General features: G+C 36.1%; 1 protein-coding gene across 3 annotated transcripts in view; it reads left to right on the top strand.

Annotated features, from left to right (window-relative positions):
- Window positions 1-16,948, top strand: part of RNF111 (ring finger protein 111) — a 54,424-nt gene that overhangs the window by 4,914 nt on the left and 32,562 nt on the right. For all 3 annotated transcript variants that reach the window (XM_009280346.2, XM_009280344.2, XM_009280345.2), the window contains exons 2-3: window positions 3,510-4,402; window positions 15,007-15,133. In XM_009280346.2, the coding sequence (XP_009278621.1) occupies window positions 3,529-4,402; window positions 15,007-15,133 (1,001 nt within the window). In that variant the 5' untranslated portion in view covers window positions 3,510-3,528. The remainder of the gene's footprint in view (window positions 1-3,509; window positions 4,403-15,006; window positions 15,134-16,948) is intronic.

The following is a 16,948-nucleotide window of genomic DNA, read 5'->3' as shown; positions in this document are numbered from 1 at the left end:
TCCCTGGAAACATTCCAGGTCAGGTTGGACGGGGCTCTGAGCAACCTGATCTAGTTGAAGATGTCCCTGCTCATTGCAGGGGGGTTGGACCAGATGACCTTTAGAGGTCCCTTCCAACCCAAACTATTCTATGATTCTGTGAGTACTTAGTTGAGTTACTGCAGACTTTTCCATAGTTGTAAGAGTGCAAATATACAAAATGTTTGAATCTGAGTTAACTGGCTATTATATCTAGGCTGCTTGTTGGAATAAAACTAAGCTAGTAAATAGTGTTTCAAGTGCACTAGTTTTCACTGCATGGTGGTTCAAGTTTTTTGTCATCTTACAGTAGTTTGAGGTTTCTCAAAGTGTACATTTTCTTGCTTTAATTTTTTTGCTGTAACTTAAATAGCTCTATCTGTATTTCAGCACAGTGGCCTCTGTGCTAAAATAAACAGAGCTTATACAAAGATAATCACATTCAGAATGCAGAACTTTCTTATTGATGGAGATTTCCACACTAGAGTTTAGCAATAAAATGGGGGGGGAAGCACTCCAATGAGTAGAACTGAGTCCTTTGTAAACCAGCCCCTGATTGTGTTCACATGATGAGAAAATGTTCAGATTTTTGTTTCTTAAGAAAACTTCAGAATTAAATAAAATTGTCCCCTTAATTTATCCTGTTAAAAGGACAGGAAACTGTTGTGTATAGGCTGGACATGTAGTGTATGATGGTAAGTTATGACTCTCTGAATAAATTAACTTTTTTTTTTCCTGAATTGAAGTATTTTGTGGATTTTCTAAAAAACTTGTGATGAAATACGGTGTCATTCTGGGAGGGGCTGGCTTGCTTTTGGACTGTGGAAAAAATTAAGTGTTGCATTTCTGTAAAACAGTGGTGCATAAATAACAGACAAAAATACTGCCTTAAAGGTGACCTTGTGAGGATGAGAAAAAGACTATGTACTGCTTGTTCTCTGTGTGCTTATAACATGTTTGAACTATGATTTCCTGGCCTTGTTAGAAATTTTATGAAATGGAAGTCTCAGTCTTAATTTTTCCAAAGAAAGATGGTGCATGTATGTGAGGGTAAGTACATGCATGGGGAGGAGCATGTGAGAGCTGGTGTTTTCCGCAGGAGCTGTCAAGAGCAGAGAATGGTAGATATCAGAATTCGACAGCTTTAATAGAGGCCTCTTTGTTTACTGTGTAGACTTCTTACACTCTTAATGTTTATTCCAAGTTTTTTTCCAATTTTGCAGCTTCTTTTTTTCAGTCCTAGAGAAGGGGGTAGCCTTATATAGTGCATTCCACTAAATCTTATTGCAATTAAAAAAAAAAATATATATTGTCCAGGATACAACAGTCTTCCCTTTAACACATTTAAGAAATATCTCCTACTGTGAATTGTGCTTTGATGAAGTGAAAGTAAGAACTTGTCCTGTTGTATATACTGACAAGAGGTTTAGTCCAGCTTGCATGCAGTTACTTTTTGACTTACTGATGTAAAACATACCTATCTGCCGTAATTCCAGCAGAAAACAGCAACACTTTCATAGTTACCACAGGATATAGGCCTCACATTTAACAGTAATTGTTATAAATTTTGTGGGATTTCCAGTGAGAACATTCAAATGGATCTTTTCAGCTGAGGTTCTAGGACCCACAAGATTCTTCATTTCCAGAAACATTCGGTGAACTTATGGCTTCTTTAGATGTTAGTACTGCAGCATATATGCATTGTGCAAAATTTTTATTCCGGATTACATCACTTGAAGAATTAGATTAGTTGCTTATGGCTATGAAGAGAACACAGGCTTCCTGGGATAATGCATCAGTTTATACCCGTTGCAAACTGAAATAAGTCATTCTTCAGGTTCTGTTAGGAACTAGCTCACAGCTGCTCCTGAAAGCATCAGTTTGTGAAACAATCTAAGAAATGTTGATTTGACTCTGTTCTGTAGTCTCAATCTTGTATTGATTTGTTCTATGACAAAATAAACAAAAGCTTTAAATATTAGCACCAGATGTAAGAATGTGTTAGCATTTTGAAGAATTTGGAGGTTCAGGCAGAAGATTACGGACTTGAGTAGGCAATGCTACTTAACCTGCCATAGATCTTGCTGTTGTTACCTTAGACTTTTTTTGTGGCTTCATGCATATTCCAGCTGTGCTGCTTAAGGAGCCTCATTTCCACATAAGGTATAGTTGCACGTATTTTTCTTAAGCAGCCTTATGGTAGTTCAGCACAACCTGCTGTAAGCCAGGTATAGCTCTTTATGTGCTTATGTGACGAATTGGATTGGTGTCTGATCTGGTTGGGAAATTTATTTTTCAGATGGGTCAGCTCTACATTCTGGTTCAGTGCATAAACATTTCTTCTAGAAGAGCATAGGAGATGTTCCTTCAAACAAGTGGTGAGGGAGGAAGAAAAGAGGGAGCGCTTAACTGCTTAAGTAGTACAAGTGTCAAATGTCTACTATAGCCTTATTAATCTGAGGCACAAGAAAGTGATATTAGTTACAGTAGAGAGTGCTTCAGTGGTTATCACAGTGGGAACCAAATTCTTTTGTCACTCCCTTTTGGGAATTTAAACAGAAGGCAGAGATGCCAGATGAAGCAGGTAGAAGGTGAATATATTACTGAGGTTATCGTTGCCTGTGTCTCTCAGTAGTCTTCAGTACAAGAGTTTTTCTTTGAAATAGTCCTTGAGACTAATGTTGCATTGTTGTATGTTGACAGCCTAATATTTTGACAGGGAGGGGAACCTGCCTGGTACCAACTATTAAGGGAACATGTGGTATGATATGCACAGTTTCTGTCACAGGATAGAGTCAAAAGTACACGGACTGAAAATAGCTTTGTACGCTACTCTATATTATTAATTTGTGGTGTGTTTTTAAAGAAACTCTAGGTAATAAATGGATTTCTATTACTTTACCCCAAAATAATAAGGTTCAACATGTCTCCTGTTTTATTCTTTTTAATGTCAGAAAAGAACCATGAAAATCAGTAACTGATTTTTATAGCTCAGTGGTCACCATGCTGTACCATGTATTGTGTTCAAGGTATTTACTGTCCATATATACAGCTATAGGGGAAGATGTAAGCCTTAATTAAGCATGCAGTTTCGTTGATGGCTAAATATTAGAGCTATTTAGCTTAAACTTACATAACTTCTATAAGCAGTAGCCTGTAAAACTCTCATGTTTAAGTATTGGTAAAACAGACATCATCCATACATTTTGCAGGCGACATACATCAATATTTGCTCTGTGAAAGTAATAATGTTTTCACTGACTGTAAGAACTACCTTTCAATGCAAGTTGCAAGAGTTCTGTCTTAATTCAAAATTACATTGTCAAGCAGTATTCTTAATATTATGAAACAGTTGTATTTCAGTTACCACTGTTTTGCTTTTCCCACTGGGATGTTAGTCTTAGCAGTAAATGGCTTTTCTCTTATTTCAGTTTTGCTCTCCAAAAATCTGATGCTTCTTTTTCTTGATGCATATCTATTTTTATTTCTAGGCCTTTCTTAAAACCTTCCATGTCTAAATGGACTCCTGAATGTAATATAGTTTATACTCTAAAAGCGGATATGAAGAGTGAAGTTTCTTCTGATGCACCAAAGAGACAGGAGAGTCTGAAGGGGATCCTCTTGAACCCTGAGCCTATTGGGGCAGCCAAAAGCTTCACTGCAGAAGTTGAGATGATTGCCAGTAAAGTAGGGAATGAGTTCTCTCACTTATGTGGTGATTCTCAAAAGCAGAAGGACATGAATGGCAACCGTACAGACCAAGACAAAAGTATTGTGCGAAAAAAACGCAAGAGCCAGCAGGCTGGTCCTTCATATACTCAGAATTGTCCTGATAAAGAAAACCAAGGAATCTTAGGATTAAGACAGCATCTAGAAACACAGAGTGAAGACAATGATTCTTCGTTTAGCGACTGTATCTCTTCGCCTTCATCTAGCCTACATTTTGGAGATTCTGACACAGTAACATCTGATGAAGAAAAAGATGCTCCTGTAAGACACCCTCAGGCAGTGTTGAATACAACAAGTAGAACTCATAGTGCAAGGTCACAAAAGTGGCCTCGGACTGAGGCAGACTCTGTACCTGGCTTATTAATGAAAAGGCCCTGTTTTCACAGTAGTTCTTTAAGAAGACTTCCATATAGGAAGAGATTTGTGAAAACAAGTTCGTCGCAGCGGACACAGAACCAAAAAGAACGTATTTTAATGCAGAGGAAAAAGCGGGAAGTGTTAGCTCGAAGAAAGTATGCTTTACTACCCAGCTCTAGCAGTTCCAGTGAGAATGATCTCAGTAGTGAATCTTCTTCCAGTTCATCTACTGAAGGGGAGGAAGACTTATTTGTGTCACCTGGTGAAAACCACCAGAACAGTACAGCTGTTCCTTCAGGTAAAACTAAATTCCTGAGGTGCTTTTTATTAATGAGCTTTCATCATGTACAATATGCTTTTTTCATAAGTGATTTGGGGCAGTTATTTGTGTTTTTATGGAAGTTATACTGCAAATAGACTTAGTGCAGGTAATGTGAACGTTACACGATAAATTCTTGATGGGAAAAGTATATTCAGAGCTTCCAGTAAAATTACAACAAATCTAGAATTCTTTAATGTAAAAGGTAAAGTTAATGGTTTCTAAACAATGTACTGGAAGGTTGCTGAATCTGATTAGTCACATGCTGTGGAGTTGCTCCATTTTTTTTTTTTTTTAGCTGTTGAATTGTATAAAAAATTTTAGCTATTATAGCTTTGTCAGCTGATTGTGGGAATAACAATTCTGTCTGGTTTCAGAATGTAGAAATATCTGCTAATACATAATTAACTGCACTTAACAACTTAAAAAAAGATGAGAAGAAAAAAAGAAATTTATCACTGTGCTAAAAGCCTGAAATAGGATTCAGTTGAAGGTAGCTTTAGTAGTGCAGTAAATAATAAGAGAAAATTCAAAGGCCTGAAGTTGCGGAAAGCAAAGTATTGTATATGTATAAGCAAATGTTTTACCTAGATAGACTCCATGCAATAATCTTGCAGTTGGTTTACATAGATGTTCCTCTATTATGTCTTGACACGGTATTTGAGGGCATGCTTGAATGTTTGGAGTGGGGTTTTTTTGGGGGGTGTTTTTGGGGTTTTTTGGTTAGTATGTGTTTTTGTTTTTTTTGTCTTGTGTAGTTGTGGGGGGTTTTTTGCCATCTACCAATTTTCTTGGACTTCCTTTCATCTTAAATTTGCCAAGTGAAAGGCAGTCCCAAGACTGGGACCAGTAACATTCACAATGTTGTAGTTGTGCCTTCTGTTTATCATTTCAGCTTTTTAGAGAGCATGGAGAAGTACATACATAGAACACAGCATAGTGTTAATCTGTACAACCATGGTTTTTGCGTAGTGACAAATGTGTTGTAGAAAGTGAAACTGTATCTCAGACTGTGCCGATCATTCCTCTACGAAAAAAAACCCTGAAAATACAAGGACAGGTTTAAAAAAAAAAAAAGTCTGTATGTTCATGTTAGGGCAGGATTTATGCTTGAACAGAACCAGAGTACTAAAGACTAGATTATTGCTTGTTTTCTATTGTAGCAGGAAATAATTTGTGTGTTGTTTTTTAATGTACTGTTTAAATATGAGAATTAAAATTTGTAATGCAAAAAATCTTACTTATGCAGTGCTAGGGCTGCATAAATAACTCTGAAACAGAAGAATTATTGCACAGCCTTAATTATCTTCATGCATATTTGTGGGGACAGAAATGTAATTTTTTAAGCCTAAAAAAGTTACATTTGACACGCAAGTTCAAGCATATTGAAGGGTATGATTTGTAAATAATTAATGTATGGGGATATGCATACATTCATATTAAAAACCAATTTGGGAAACTACTGTGTTAACACTTCTGTTTCCAAGTTAATAGTTTCTTCTCGTTTTCAGAGAGGATGGAGTTTCATGTAACTGTAAAATGATGTAGGACCATTAACAACTCTCTTTCCACACAGAGCACCATGCAACAGTGAAGCTGGTATATGGATGAGAAAATGTCTGTTATGGCTTCTTAGGCGACCATCTATTTCTAACCATGATAAATGTATTTAGAGAGAATTTTCAATTAATTTTTTTTAGTCTACTTGAACTGTTAAAACCTACTGCCCTTTTTTAACACAAATTCAATTAGTACCGCTTCTGTGCTTTTATTTCCCTTGAAGTGTAGAACAAATATTTCCATAAGTGAGGCTTTCCATAGGCATTTCAAAAGAATCTTTTTGGAGAGACATCTCTTTAAAAATTGATGTAATGATCAGCGAATATTCAAGCTGTTCGGGTAACTTCTGATAATTCAGTGATTCAGTGTGATGTTATTTTGATGATAGGAAGACTGGAACGTGCAATTTGTTTCATCTAGTTATGTGGGAAAGTAAGTGTATTGTCCAATGGCTTAATTTTTATACTACTTGAAAAGCACACTTAATTCATTTGAAATTGTTTATTGTCATGTCATGAATGAAAAACCTATTAGCTTTGCACCAGTTAATTTTAGATTAAAATACTGACATCAGTTGTAACCGAAATAAGGCGTGCTTTAAAGGATGTGTGTTATGGTGGCTGTACTTCAGGACTAACAATTGCAGTGAGTTGAGAAGTAATTCTGGCTTAGAGTATGCGAATACTGTGGGTTTCTTTTCCAGTGGAAGTATGTATTGATGGGAAGGTTTTGAGCATTTTATTTACATTGCAGATAAAATGGGAAGTTGAGCAGACTTCCTTTGTAAGTGTCCTATTTTTAGCAAGATAAAAGTGTGATTAACGCTTTCTGTAGCTTTCTGCTGTTATATAAAGCATTTCTAGTTACTGAGTTAATTGGGACAGAAATGGGGCCAGCTGGGAAAATAGCCATGCAACTTCTCTGTATAGTGAGCAAGCATGATGGTGTTTCTATGTGAGGAAAGGGTTGTATTGCTAGTAGTGCTACTAACAACTAACATACTTCCCTAATGTTAGGGAAGAATTGTTTTGCTCTAGATTGGCATGTGAAGGTTATGTATGCATCTGCTGAAATTGCAGAATATACTGAAGGACAAAGAACTTCTGCTAAGAATATGAGGCCTGCAGCATATGTGAAAGTACTAGAGGATAGGCTTAAGAAAGGAGAATAATAATAATCAGAAAAGAAAATACAATTTAAAAAGATACGGTAATAACTGAATTTTTAATAAGCAAGCATCAAAGTGATGTGACTAGTCTTGTAGCCTACTTAACAGCAATTTGTATTAAGGATATGTCACAAAATATTTCTTTGCTTTAAATGCTGATGTTTATCTAAAGATATGGTGCATTTAAAGAACCAGTAAATTTAATTAGCGTATACTGTTCTGGAAAATGTTTCTTTCTGATTATTGCGAGAAATTAAAGTAACAGATCTTTTTAACCAAAGTAGTGTTTAGTAGGTTAGTTCTTGTAGTTAATAAAACTAACTTGGCTGTTTTTGGAAAATTATATGAATGGAGATGTGTGTGGGGTTTTGGTTTTTTTTGTTTGTTTGTTTATTTGTTTTTTTAACAAAACCTTTTACAAAACCTTTACCAAAAAACCCAAACAACACTATATAAGGTTTTTCCTCCTTTTCCTTTTCTATCAGGGCTTCAGCTATTCTTCTGGTGGAACTTTGTGCTTTGGGAGTGGGAGAGTATTGAACAAGTACGAAATCGTGACACCTGGGAATAGATTATATTATTTTACCAACTGTTTGCCATGAAAGGCAGTTGTCCTCACTAAATCTGGGATGACCAGATGAAGTTCATTCAGGAGACAGAGGAGAGTTGGGAGCATAAGGACAACGTAAAAACAACTACATGTAGTTTAACAATACAGTTACAGTTGAAGGTACAAGTGCTTTCAGGGGTATATATTCTAATCTGAATGTTGGTCAGTTGGTTTTAATGGAAATACTGGGCTTACAGTTAAAATGACTGCAAGCAGCAACATTTTTGCTATGAAACGCAAATCTTGATTCTGTGTTTTGTTTAGGTAGCTCAGAAACTTTTCTCTAACCCTCGGAGGACCTGTATATGCATCTATAGAGATAATCCTCTTTTGACTTTCCTTGTCAAGGGTAGCAAAATTTCAACTTTTACTGTACTTGGATCTCTGTAACGTTGTAATGCAAATTTTCTGATATGCTTAAACAGGTATTTGATTTTTCAGCTTGGATTTAAAGGGCTGGGGGTGCCATTTGGAGATGGCCAATCTGTGGAGGGAAATCTAGCAAAAGCTAAAACTGGAACAAGTTTTTAGCCTCACATAGTCTGATTTGGCAGTAAAGCTGAACCCCGGGAAATGGGAAAGTGTTGTTATAAAAAAAGCTGGGTAGAATTTTGCATTGTCATAAATTGTTCACCTAATAGCACTTAAAATTCCGTCAGGGTCTGACGTGTTACTTTGTATTTTTGAGCAGCTAGTGCTAGACAGTCCTTGCCTATTTCCTTAGAATGTAATGCTGATGAGAAGCTGCTCCAGTTTTTGGTCAAAGCTGCTTAAAATGATAAGACTGAGTTTATTCACTGTCATCCTCTTGATTCCTCTAACATATATGTTGTCTGTCTTGCAAAAATGTTGAATATAGACATCCGATATTTTAAAAGCCAGAGGCTGGTGAAAATGTTAAACATGTACCACTTCATTGTTGTACCACTATTTTAACAGGTTCAAGATGAACATGTATTAAGTGGAAATGAGCTGCCTGTTGTTAGAGTTGATTATTTTTCAGTTACTTAATCCCTCCTAAAACTACATCGTGCACTCCTCTTCTCACAGTAACTGATGCAGCTCATAATCCAGAGCTTTTCTCTCAATAGCATTAGTAGACAAGGAAGTGAATACATATCCTTTCTACTGTGCCTCTTACTAGTGAGGGGTTGAGGAAGAACTGGGAAGTGGTGAGGAAAGAAGCACCTGGTTTTGTGAGCAGTCAACATTAACTATTGTTGCTATATCTGTCTGCTGTGAATTGGAGCTTTAAATAGCTACAGTAATAAAAACTAGTATGGGATTCACTTCAGCACTTCCCTGTAGCTGCTGTAGCTTTCTGTGCTGAAAAGATACTTCTAGAATTGGCTTGCTGTAGCGTTGCTGATAGGACTAAGATTTATGTGCTTGCTTAAGAACAGTCAGTAGAGTTTTGGATTAGCCCATATTAGCATGGCTCACAGTTGCACAAGATCCCCTAAATTCTGGTTGTTGACTGTCTTTTCCACCAGGGTGCAGACTCGTAAGCAATTTGTATGTTTTGAAAATTTCTCCCATCATGCACAGCTATTGGAAAGTATATTCCAAATAAGTCTCAGGTACAGAAAAACTGTTATCTTCTAATCTAGTGTCACCCAACACTAAGGGGACAGACGGGTTCTTTTAGGGATCCTCGGCAGAATGATGACGGCACTAAATCATAGTTACAATTAAAGCTTTATTTTCTTAGCAGGGTATTATGATTAGTATAGCACAGAATTTATTAGAATGACACAGGATTTCTACAAGCAGAATCAATATAGTACAATCTATAAGTAGCGTAATACAGAATTTATAATACAAAATTTATAATTTCTAATCACCTGGACCCTCTGCAGATCAGGTCAAATCTTAATATGTGGTTTGCTGTATCAATATAACAATCATAATCTAGACTTGAAAATCATATAGAAGAATAGGAGTCACTCACTCAATCCTCAGAGGAAGCAGATGATGATGGTCATGATTCTCACTGTCCAGCAGCAGTTCTGGTCCAGGTTCCCACTTAGGACTTGTAACTACTTGATTTTATAGACAGTGTTCTGTATGCTGTTACACTTCCCTGTTCTGTGATGGGGTCATCAACAACACCTGGTTGGCCGGGTGCCTGGGACCTTCAAGGCCAGCAAGGAAGGGAGTAATCATCCTGGTGCCCAGGAATCTTGAGGCTGATAGGGAGGGGAAGAAGAAATCTGTTTGGTTTGTCTGCTTGGTTCACAGGACCTTCAGAGCCTGAGAATGAGGGGAAAGGGAACAAATGTGTGACCCGCTCGGTCGCAGAGAATGGCTGCTTGCCTCATAAAATGGCGTTAGTTATGCTAACCGTATTACCAGGGGATGGGAGCAGGGGGTACTGGTCACACCTAGTTCAAGAAGTTTGAAAGCTGAAGAAGGGAGTACTCGTAGGATATTATTTTATCCATTTCAAGCTGAATTACTATCCAGGTAATTATCTTAACCTCACCAGCACAAGGTGCTGTAGAGGCACATAGTACCAGCAAGTTCAAAAAGGGATTAGATGCACTTACTGACAGCTGTCCATGAGCAATGAATAGACAAGAAAGTGGTCTCTGACATCTGTAACGTTGTCGTGGATGCTGGGTAGTGTGAGAGGTTTCAGTTAAAGATTGTAGCCTGGATTTTCTACTCTGACCGCATAGTTTTACCTGCTGCAGCTGGCAGAGAGAATGTGGGCCTCAGCAGGCCCTTGGTCTGATCCAGTGAAAACTTGGAACTCATTTTAAAATAAGTCATCTCTTGTCACTGGAACTTGACTGCGTGTTTTAAATCTCTTCTGTTTTCACTTATGGCTTGGTCAGACTGTCTCATTTGAAATTGTGTATTGTAAAACTCCTTCACTATCTTACATGTAATATTTAAACTAGTTAAACCCCATGTTAATTGCAAAATAGATGTAAAATACCCTCCAGGAAGGACAACAATCAGCCAAATATAAATTTGGATGTTACACCGGTGTTCTTTATGTCCTTGGTGGGGTACTTGTGTTGGTGATGATTGATTAATCTTTGAGTTATGCTGTGATCTTTCAGAGTTAAGTAATAGTATATGTATTATACAGAGAGTATAACCTGTATATATTATACACGTTACACTGTGCAAAGCTTAGTCTCTTGCTTCTAACTTCTGGATTATTAAAGTATTTGATTCTAAAACTTGCTTCCCAGAACTGCATGTGGTCTATCAACAGCACCTAGCAGTTATAGTTCTGAAATAATCTTGCCATTTTCTGGGGAAAAGATATCCTTATTTACTGATCTAAATATTGGACTACATGGTATTATATTATTTTAAAAGTTATATTCTGCTTTAATCTGCAGATTATACTTTAATCTGACAGATTTACTGTCTTGGTGATGTAGGGCATGGAGGAGGGAGTGTTTTGGTTTTTAAGGGATGATTATCATTTTGAGCATGTTCAAATTTGGATTCAAGCCAGTGTAGTTTATTCCTTCCTGTAGGTTGGCTGACCACTAGATTTCTATCATAAAACAGGCTTTTAAAAGAGAGGGGAGAAGCTTCTGTAAAGAAGTTACTAATTATTACTGATCATTAGTCATATACAAAACCTAATTACTAACTGCTGTTGATGGGTCTGAATTGTTGGGATATGCAAAACTTGCAAACTAAAATTTGGTGTTTTGCATGCACTATAAAATATTATTCATGGATGTGAGTAGGGAAAAAAAACAAAATTCAGTGGAAGCTAATAAAATTCTTGCTGTAATTTTCAGTAGAAGTTTTGTTTTTAACCAGCTCATTTAAAATGTAGAATGAGTCTTGCAGTGGTGGCCTAAAGGCTAATTTAGTCACAAACAACTAGAGTATAATTTGCTTGCTGCGTTTTGTTACTCAGGAGATGACAGAGAGAAGTAGTGTATACCTGCAGGAGGATAATTTTCTGTTTGATTTATAGCCATAGGTATTATGCTGAAAGTAGTACAAAATACCTCTTACGGATCTGCATAACTATTTTGTTGCCAACAGTCCAGTGACTCTTCTCCTTGAAGGGAGATTACCTTCAAGGAGTATAGGATTAATACAGTAACACTCTCATTATACAGATTTAGCTGTTCTCCTACAGGGTCAATCATTTAGGTGATACATTGTTGAGTAAGGTATTCATATTTATACTTTAAGTAAGATCAAATTTGCTTGAAGTTCATTCCAGACAGAAGATGACTGGTCAGTGACTGGTACATGCATAAAAGCAAATAAATGAAGTATACCTTGTCATGGTGGACTATATAAAAACATCTTGTCTAGTGGACCGCAGGGTGAAAAGTAATACCGAGAAAGATGTGCAAGTATTTTGTCATCTGGTATATTTCTGGATTTGGATTTTTTGTTTGTCTTGTTAGTTCATTCCAGACAGAAGATGACTGGTCAGTGACTGGTACATGCATAAAAGCAAATAAATGAAGTATACCTTGTCATGGTGGACTATATAAAAACATCTTGTCTAGTGGACCGCAGGGTGAAAAGTAATACCGAGAAAGATGTGCAAGTATTTTGTCATCTGGTATATTTCTGGATTTGGATTTTTTGTTTGTCTTGTTGTGGGTTTTTTTTCTGTGGCTGTTGGTATGTTTTGTAAATTGTGCAGTACATTAGAACTGAAATACCAAATTGGGTTGGTTTTATGCCCTTCCTAAGAAATTTACTTTACAGGTGTGTATATATACCAAGTATATTCCCATGTAGATCTAAGGATGGAGACACCTTAAAGATATGTTCAGCTGTTTACTGCTAACGTGTAGCCTTGGATTCACCAGATGGCTCTTAAGAGTTACATATGTGGTAAATATTTGAGGCATGCAAGTGCCTCAAAATTATCTTGAGCAAATATTTTTAGAAACAATACAGCAAAACCTCTGAAAATCCATTTACTTCTGCATGTCAGTCATCTCACTAAAGAAGGTTTCCTTCTGCTTTACAGGTTTGTGCACTCTTAAAATTCAAGGCAACCATCTTGAATTACTCTGACATATCAGTAAAGTTCACCTTCAGATACTAACTTAACCTGCAAAGTTACATTACATGGAACTGCACAACATCATGGATTTTCTAGGATTAGGCTTGGAGTAGTTCAAACCAGCAGACTTGAATTTTAAGTGCATTTGGCAGAGAACTTACTCTTTTTTTCCCCAGCTTTGATACTACAGAACATTCAAAAAGACATCTTAAATTTCACTAGTTCTTCAGTATCGGTACAGTTTTAATTCTTAATTGCCTTGTAAATGAAGTGCTCTAATGCTAGGATAAATCCCTTATACATGGGCTTGCTGAAGTTTAAGGGGTCTCTCCTTGATAGCTGTGTTGTTGCTCATGTGCTGCAGGCACCCTGTATTCCTGTCGGCCTCTCAAGGAGGCTGTACTCTGAGACCTCATTCTGACAGATTATTTCAGAGACTTGACTTAGAAGCACAGAGATAGGGGAAACATAGTTGGGTTTTCTTCTGACTGACCTTTCACCAGCTGCTTGGCTAGCTGATTTTGTCTGAGAAGCAGCTAAGACAGTTTTGTGTAAGGAAGCTTTTGCTTATTTGCCCGTGATTTGCAAGACATCAAAATCATGACATTTACATTCTTCTGAATGTGATGATGACTTTAGCTGCCTTTCTTTCACTTTGAGTAATTGGCCTTTCTGTATTTTCAATTTTAGCATGTGACTTTGTTTTTTAGACACTGTAATATTTTCAGTTTTTCCCAAAACTTTCATGCAAGTTCTGAGAATTAATTTTGTCACATACTACTTCCAATCGTGAGAATTTGGTGAATACCAATTTTTAGAAGCTTCGCTCTTTCCATCTTCAGACACCAGTCTCTCTGGGATAAGTATGACCAGAAACAAACAAAGGCCATTGGAAAATAAGTAATGCAAATTGTTTTGTCAAAATATAAAAATGTTGATACTTGGAGGGGGGGGAAATAATCTGCCCCACCTTGTCATTGGGTAGAGCAGCTGAGAACAGTCAGTCCATACAGGATGTAAGTATTGACTTGAATGAGACCAAGTTCTTCAGGCACCTTTCTTGAAGAAATTTGCAAATCTCAAAAAGGTAGTTTACTATTTCTAAGCTATATAGCTCATTTATTTAGTAAGTTCTTTTGTGCTCAGTGGTATTACTATAGTGAATAATCCATAGCTCAATTTAAGTATTCTAGATAGCTCAAACTTGTCACTGTCAGTACTACAGCTGTAGAGAAGTGTTCCTATGTGTCTGGGTATTAGGCTGGAACTTTAATCATTTTTCCTGAAGTGGAAATTGTTTCCTATCAAAACTTGTCTCTAAATTGATTTTGTGGGGTTTTGGTTGTTGTTTTTTACCATTGGTAGTTTCATTTTAGCTTCCTCTCTCTAGTATACGATTGTGAATGCTACTGAAAGCGTAGATGTAAAGATGTTTATAAACACCAATGGATTTGTGATCTTCATTTTGTTGTGGTAATAAATAACATATATTAGTTGGTACATCATTTTTCTCCTGTTGCTACTGTTTAGGCTTGAGACTTTAATACCTACAAAAACGTAAAAAAAATTAATGATAACAAACCATCACTGCTTAGCTAGTTTGAAAGTTTAATTTGTTTTTATATTAAATGACCTAATTTCGTTAGTGTTACAAATAATAAATTCACTGTATGTCTAGTATACGATTGTGAATGCTACTGAAAGCGTAGATGTAAAGATGTTTATAAACACCAATGGATTTGTGATCTTCATTTTGTTGTGGTAATAAATAACATATATTAGTTGGTACATCATTTTTCTCCTGTTGCTACTGTTTAGGCTTGAGACTTTAATACCTACAAAAACGTAAAAAAAATTAATGATAACAAACCACCACTGCTTAGCTAGTTTGAAAGTTTAATTTGTTTTTATATTAAATGACCTAATTTCGTTAGTGTTACAACTAATAAAATTCACTGTAATTGCTTCCAATACACTGTAAAATGTAAGCTTGCATATCTTCCCCCCCCATCTTCTTTTTCCTTCCTTTTTTTATTTCAATATTTTACAGCAAAATTGCTACCTTTAAAAATTAGGTCATGTATTTGACAGTTGCACCTAAAGTTTTGACATGCACCATGAAATTACCTACCTACATGTATTTTAAGTCTAGGAAAAAAATAGTCTCTTATAATGGCAGCTCCTGAGATAGATGAAGTATACAACCTTTCTTCTTCCTTTTTCCTCATCAGGAAGTATTGATGAAGATGTTGTGGTGATTGAAGCATCCTCCACTCCCCAGGTCACTGCTAATGAAGAAATAAATGTTACCTCAACAGATAGTGAAGTGGAGATTGTCACGGTTGGTGAAAGCTACAGGTGAGACTTGCATCTCTTTGTATTAATACAATTTTGCTTGACTCCAAGTTTGTCACAAGGTTCTGTATCATTAAAAGCCCATGAGGTTATGTCACATAAATTCTAACCAGGATGCATAGTATGTGTTTTGGATTCAAAACAAAACAAAACAAAAACAAAACCAAACAACCAAAAACCCAAACAACAAAAAAAACCCAAACAAAGAAACAAACAAAAAACCCCAAACCACAGCTTTGACAAAGCTTGACAATTCAACTAATCTGGAGTTGTTGAGGTGGTTGTAGTTAGTGTGACTGATGGGCAGAATTTTGGGAAAGCAAAGCTGTACGGTGAGATCCTAGAGAGAGCAAGTTTAGGCTGAGCTGACTATCTAGGGCTGAGCATTTCTTAGGAAAGCATCCTACTTTTTTGAAGCTGCTGCTGTGTATGCTTTCCTGTTCTTCCATGCCTTTCTGGAAGTATTGTTCCATATTAATCAGATTTTGCAGAATCTATTAAAGTGGAGCTCCTTGAAGAAGAAAACTTGAAGTTGTCATGTGCATGGGACTGTTGGAGATGGCTGCCTGTTACGTATGTCTTCATATTTGTGAACATGAAGACAAAATTGTAGAATATGAAGAATGACTATCAATTTTTTATAAAATAATGACAAAGGAACAATAGGCAGTAAATTATGAAAACATTCCATCTGTTTGTCATCAGATAGTGCTTTCACTAATGCAATTTTAAATCTAAAATAACAGACAAGTTTTCCTGCAAAAATCACTTTTATTGGAATAAATACCACCTTGAACAAACCAATTTTATGTTTAAGACAAATGTGTGCATAATGTAGATTTCATGAATACTTGGAACTGACTAAATTTTTTGTTAAACTCTGACACACAAAGGATGTCATACTCACAAAAATATGCAGCCTGAATCTATAGCAAAGAGGAATTGGGGAGAGATGAGAGAAATCAACATTTTAAAAATTCATTTCTTCAACAATATGTTTCTTTATATTTCCTTCTGTTTAAAAGAAAACAAAAGCTGCAGAATCAACAGATGCTCTGTCTTGAAGTGATTAGAAACATGTTTCTAGAAATAGTTGATTTATCCACATGAATGTATTTGTTGAGAACAGTCATTAAAACTTATGAAACAACATGTATGCTTGAAAAGGCTTGAGCTAGATCAAGTTAATGCTTTAGCCTCTTATAACTTGCATGTAAAGCTTTAAAGGGTAAAAAATTAGGCTAGATGAAAGTGATTGTGCTTCTAGAACATTAATTCAAACCTGATTAAAGACAGATAAGATGCTTTTAAAGAATAAACAGCTTTCTCTTTTCCTAGCATCACATCAATAAGAAATGTTTTGTGCAATAGCCATAAAAGACTTGAAAAAATTACTTCTTTCTTCCCTTACCTTCAGCAATCCTACAACCAAAACGGCAGCAGCATCCCCCCGCCTCATTGTTATTGATGTCAGTGGTGTCTTTACTGGTGACTTAAGTGAGAAGGAGATTGAACGAAGGGCGTTTTCTGGTGAATTTAAATTTTTGGCCTGTTCGGTTTGTTAGACCTTCTAACATGCAGAGTTCTCGAAGACATTTGATTCTTTATCTTTTTTAAGATTATAACAGAATGGTCAAATTAAGTTTTGCTCTTTAACTATTTATTGTACTTGCTCTCAACTCTTAAGAAAAGACATCAGTCTGAAAATGTTCAGCTGAAAACTTTTTGAGAAGATTAAAGAAATAGTTGAGTTTTATTTTGTATTGGAAAAAGTCATGTTTCTGTATTTAAAAAAAAAAAAAATACAGAAAGAAAACA

This window comes from Aptenodytes forsteri, unplaced genomic scaffold (genome assembly GCF_000699145.1).
Source record: "Aptenodytes forsteri isolate BGI_AS27 unplaced genomic scaffold, ASM69914v1 Scaffold83, whole genome shotgun sequence".
Classification (NCBI taxonomy): domain Eukaryota; kingdom Metazoa; phylum Chordata; class Aves; order Sphenisciformes; family Spheniscidae; genus Aptenodytes; species Aptenodytes forsteri.
Note: the sequence above shows the minus strand (reverse complement) of the source record. Positions and strands in the feature narration are given on the sequence as shown.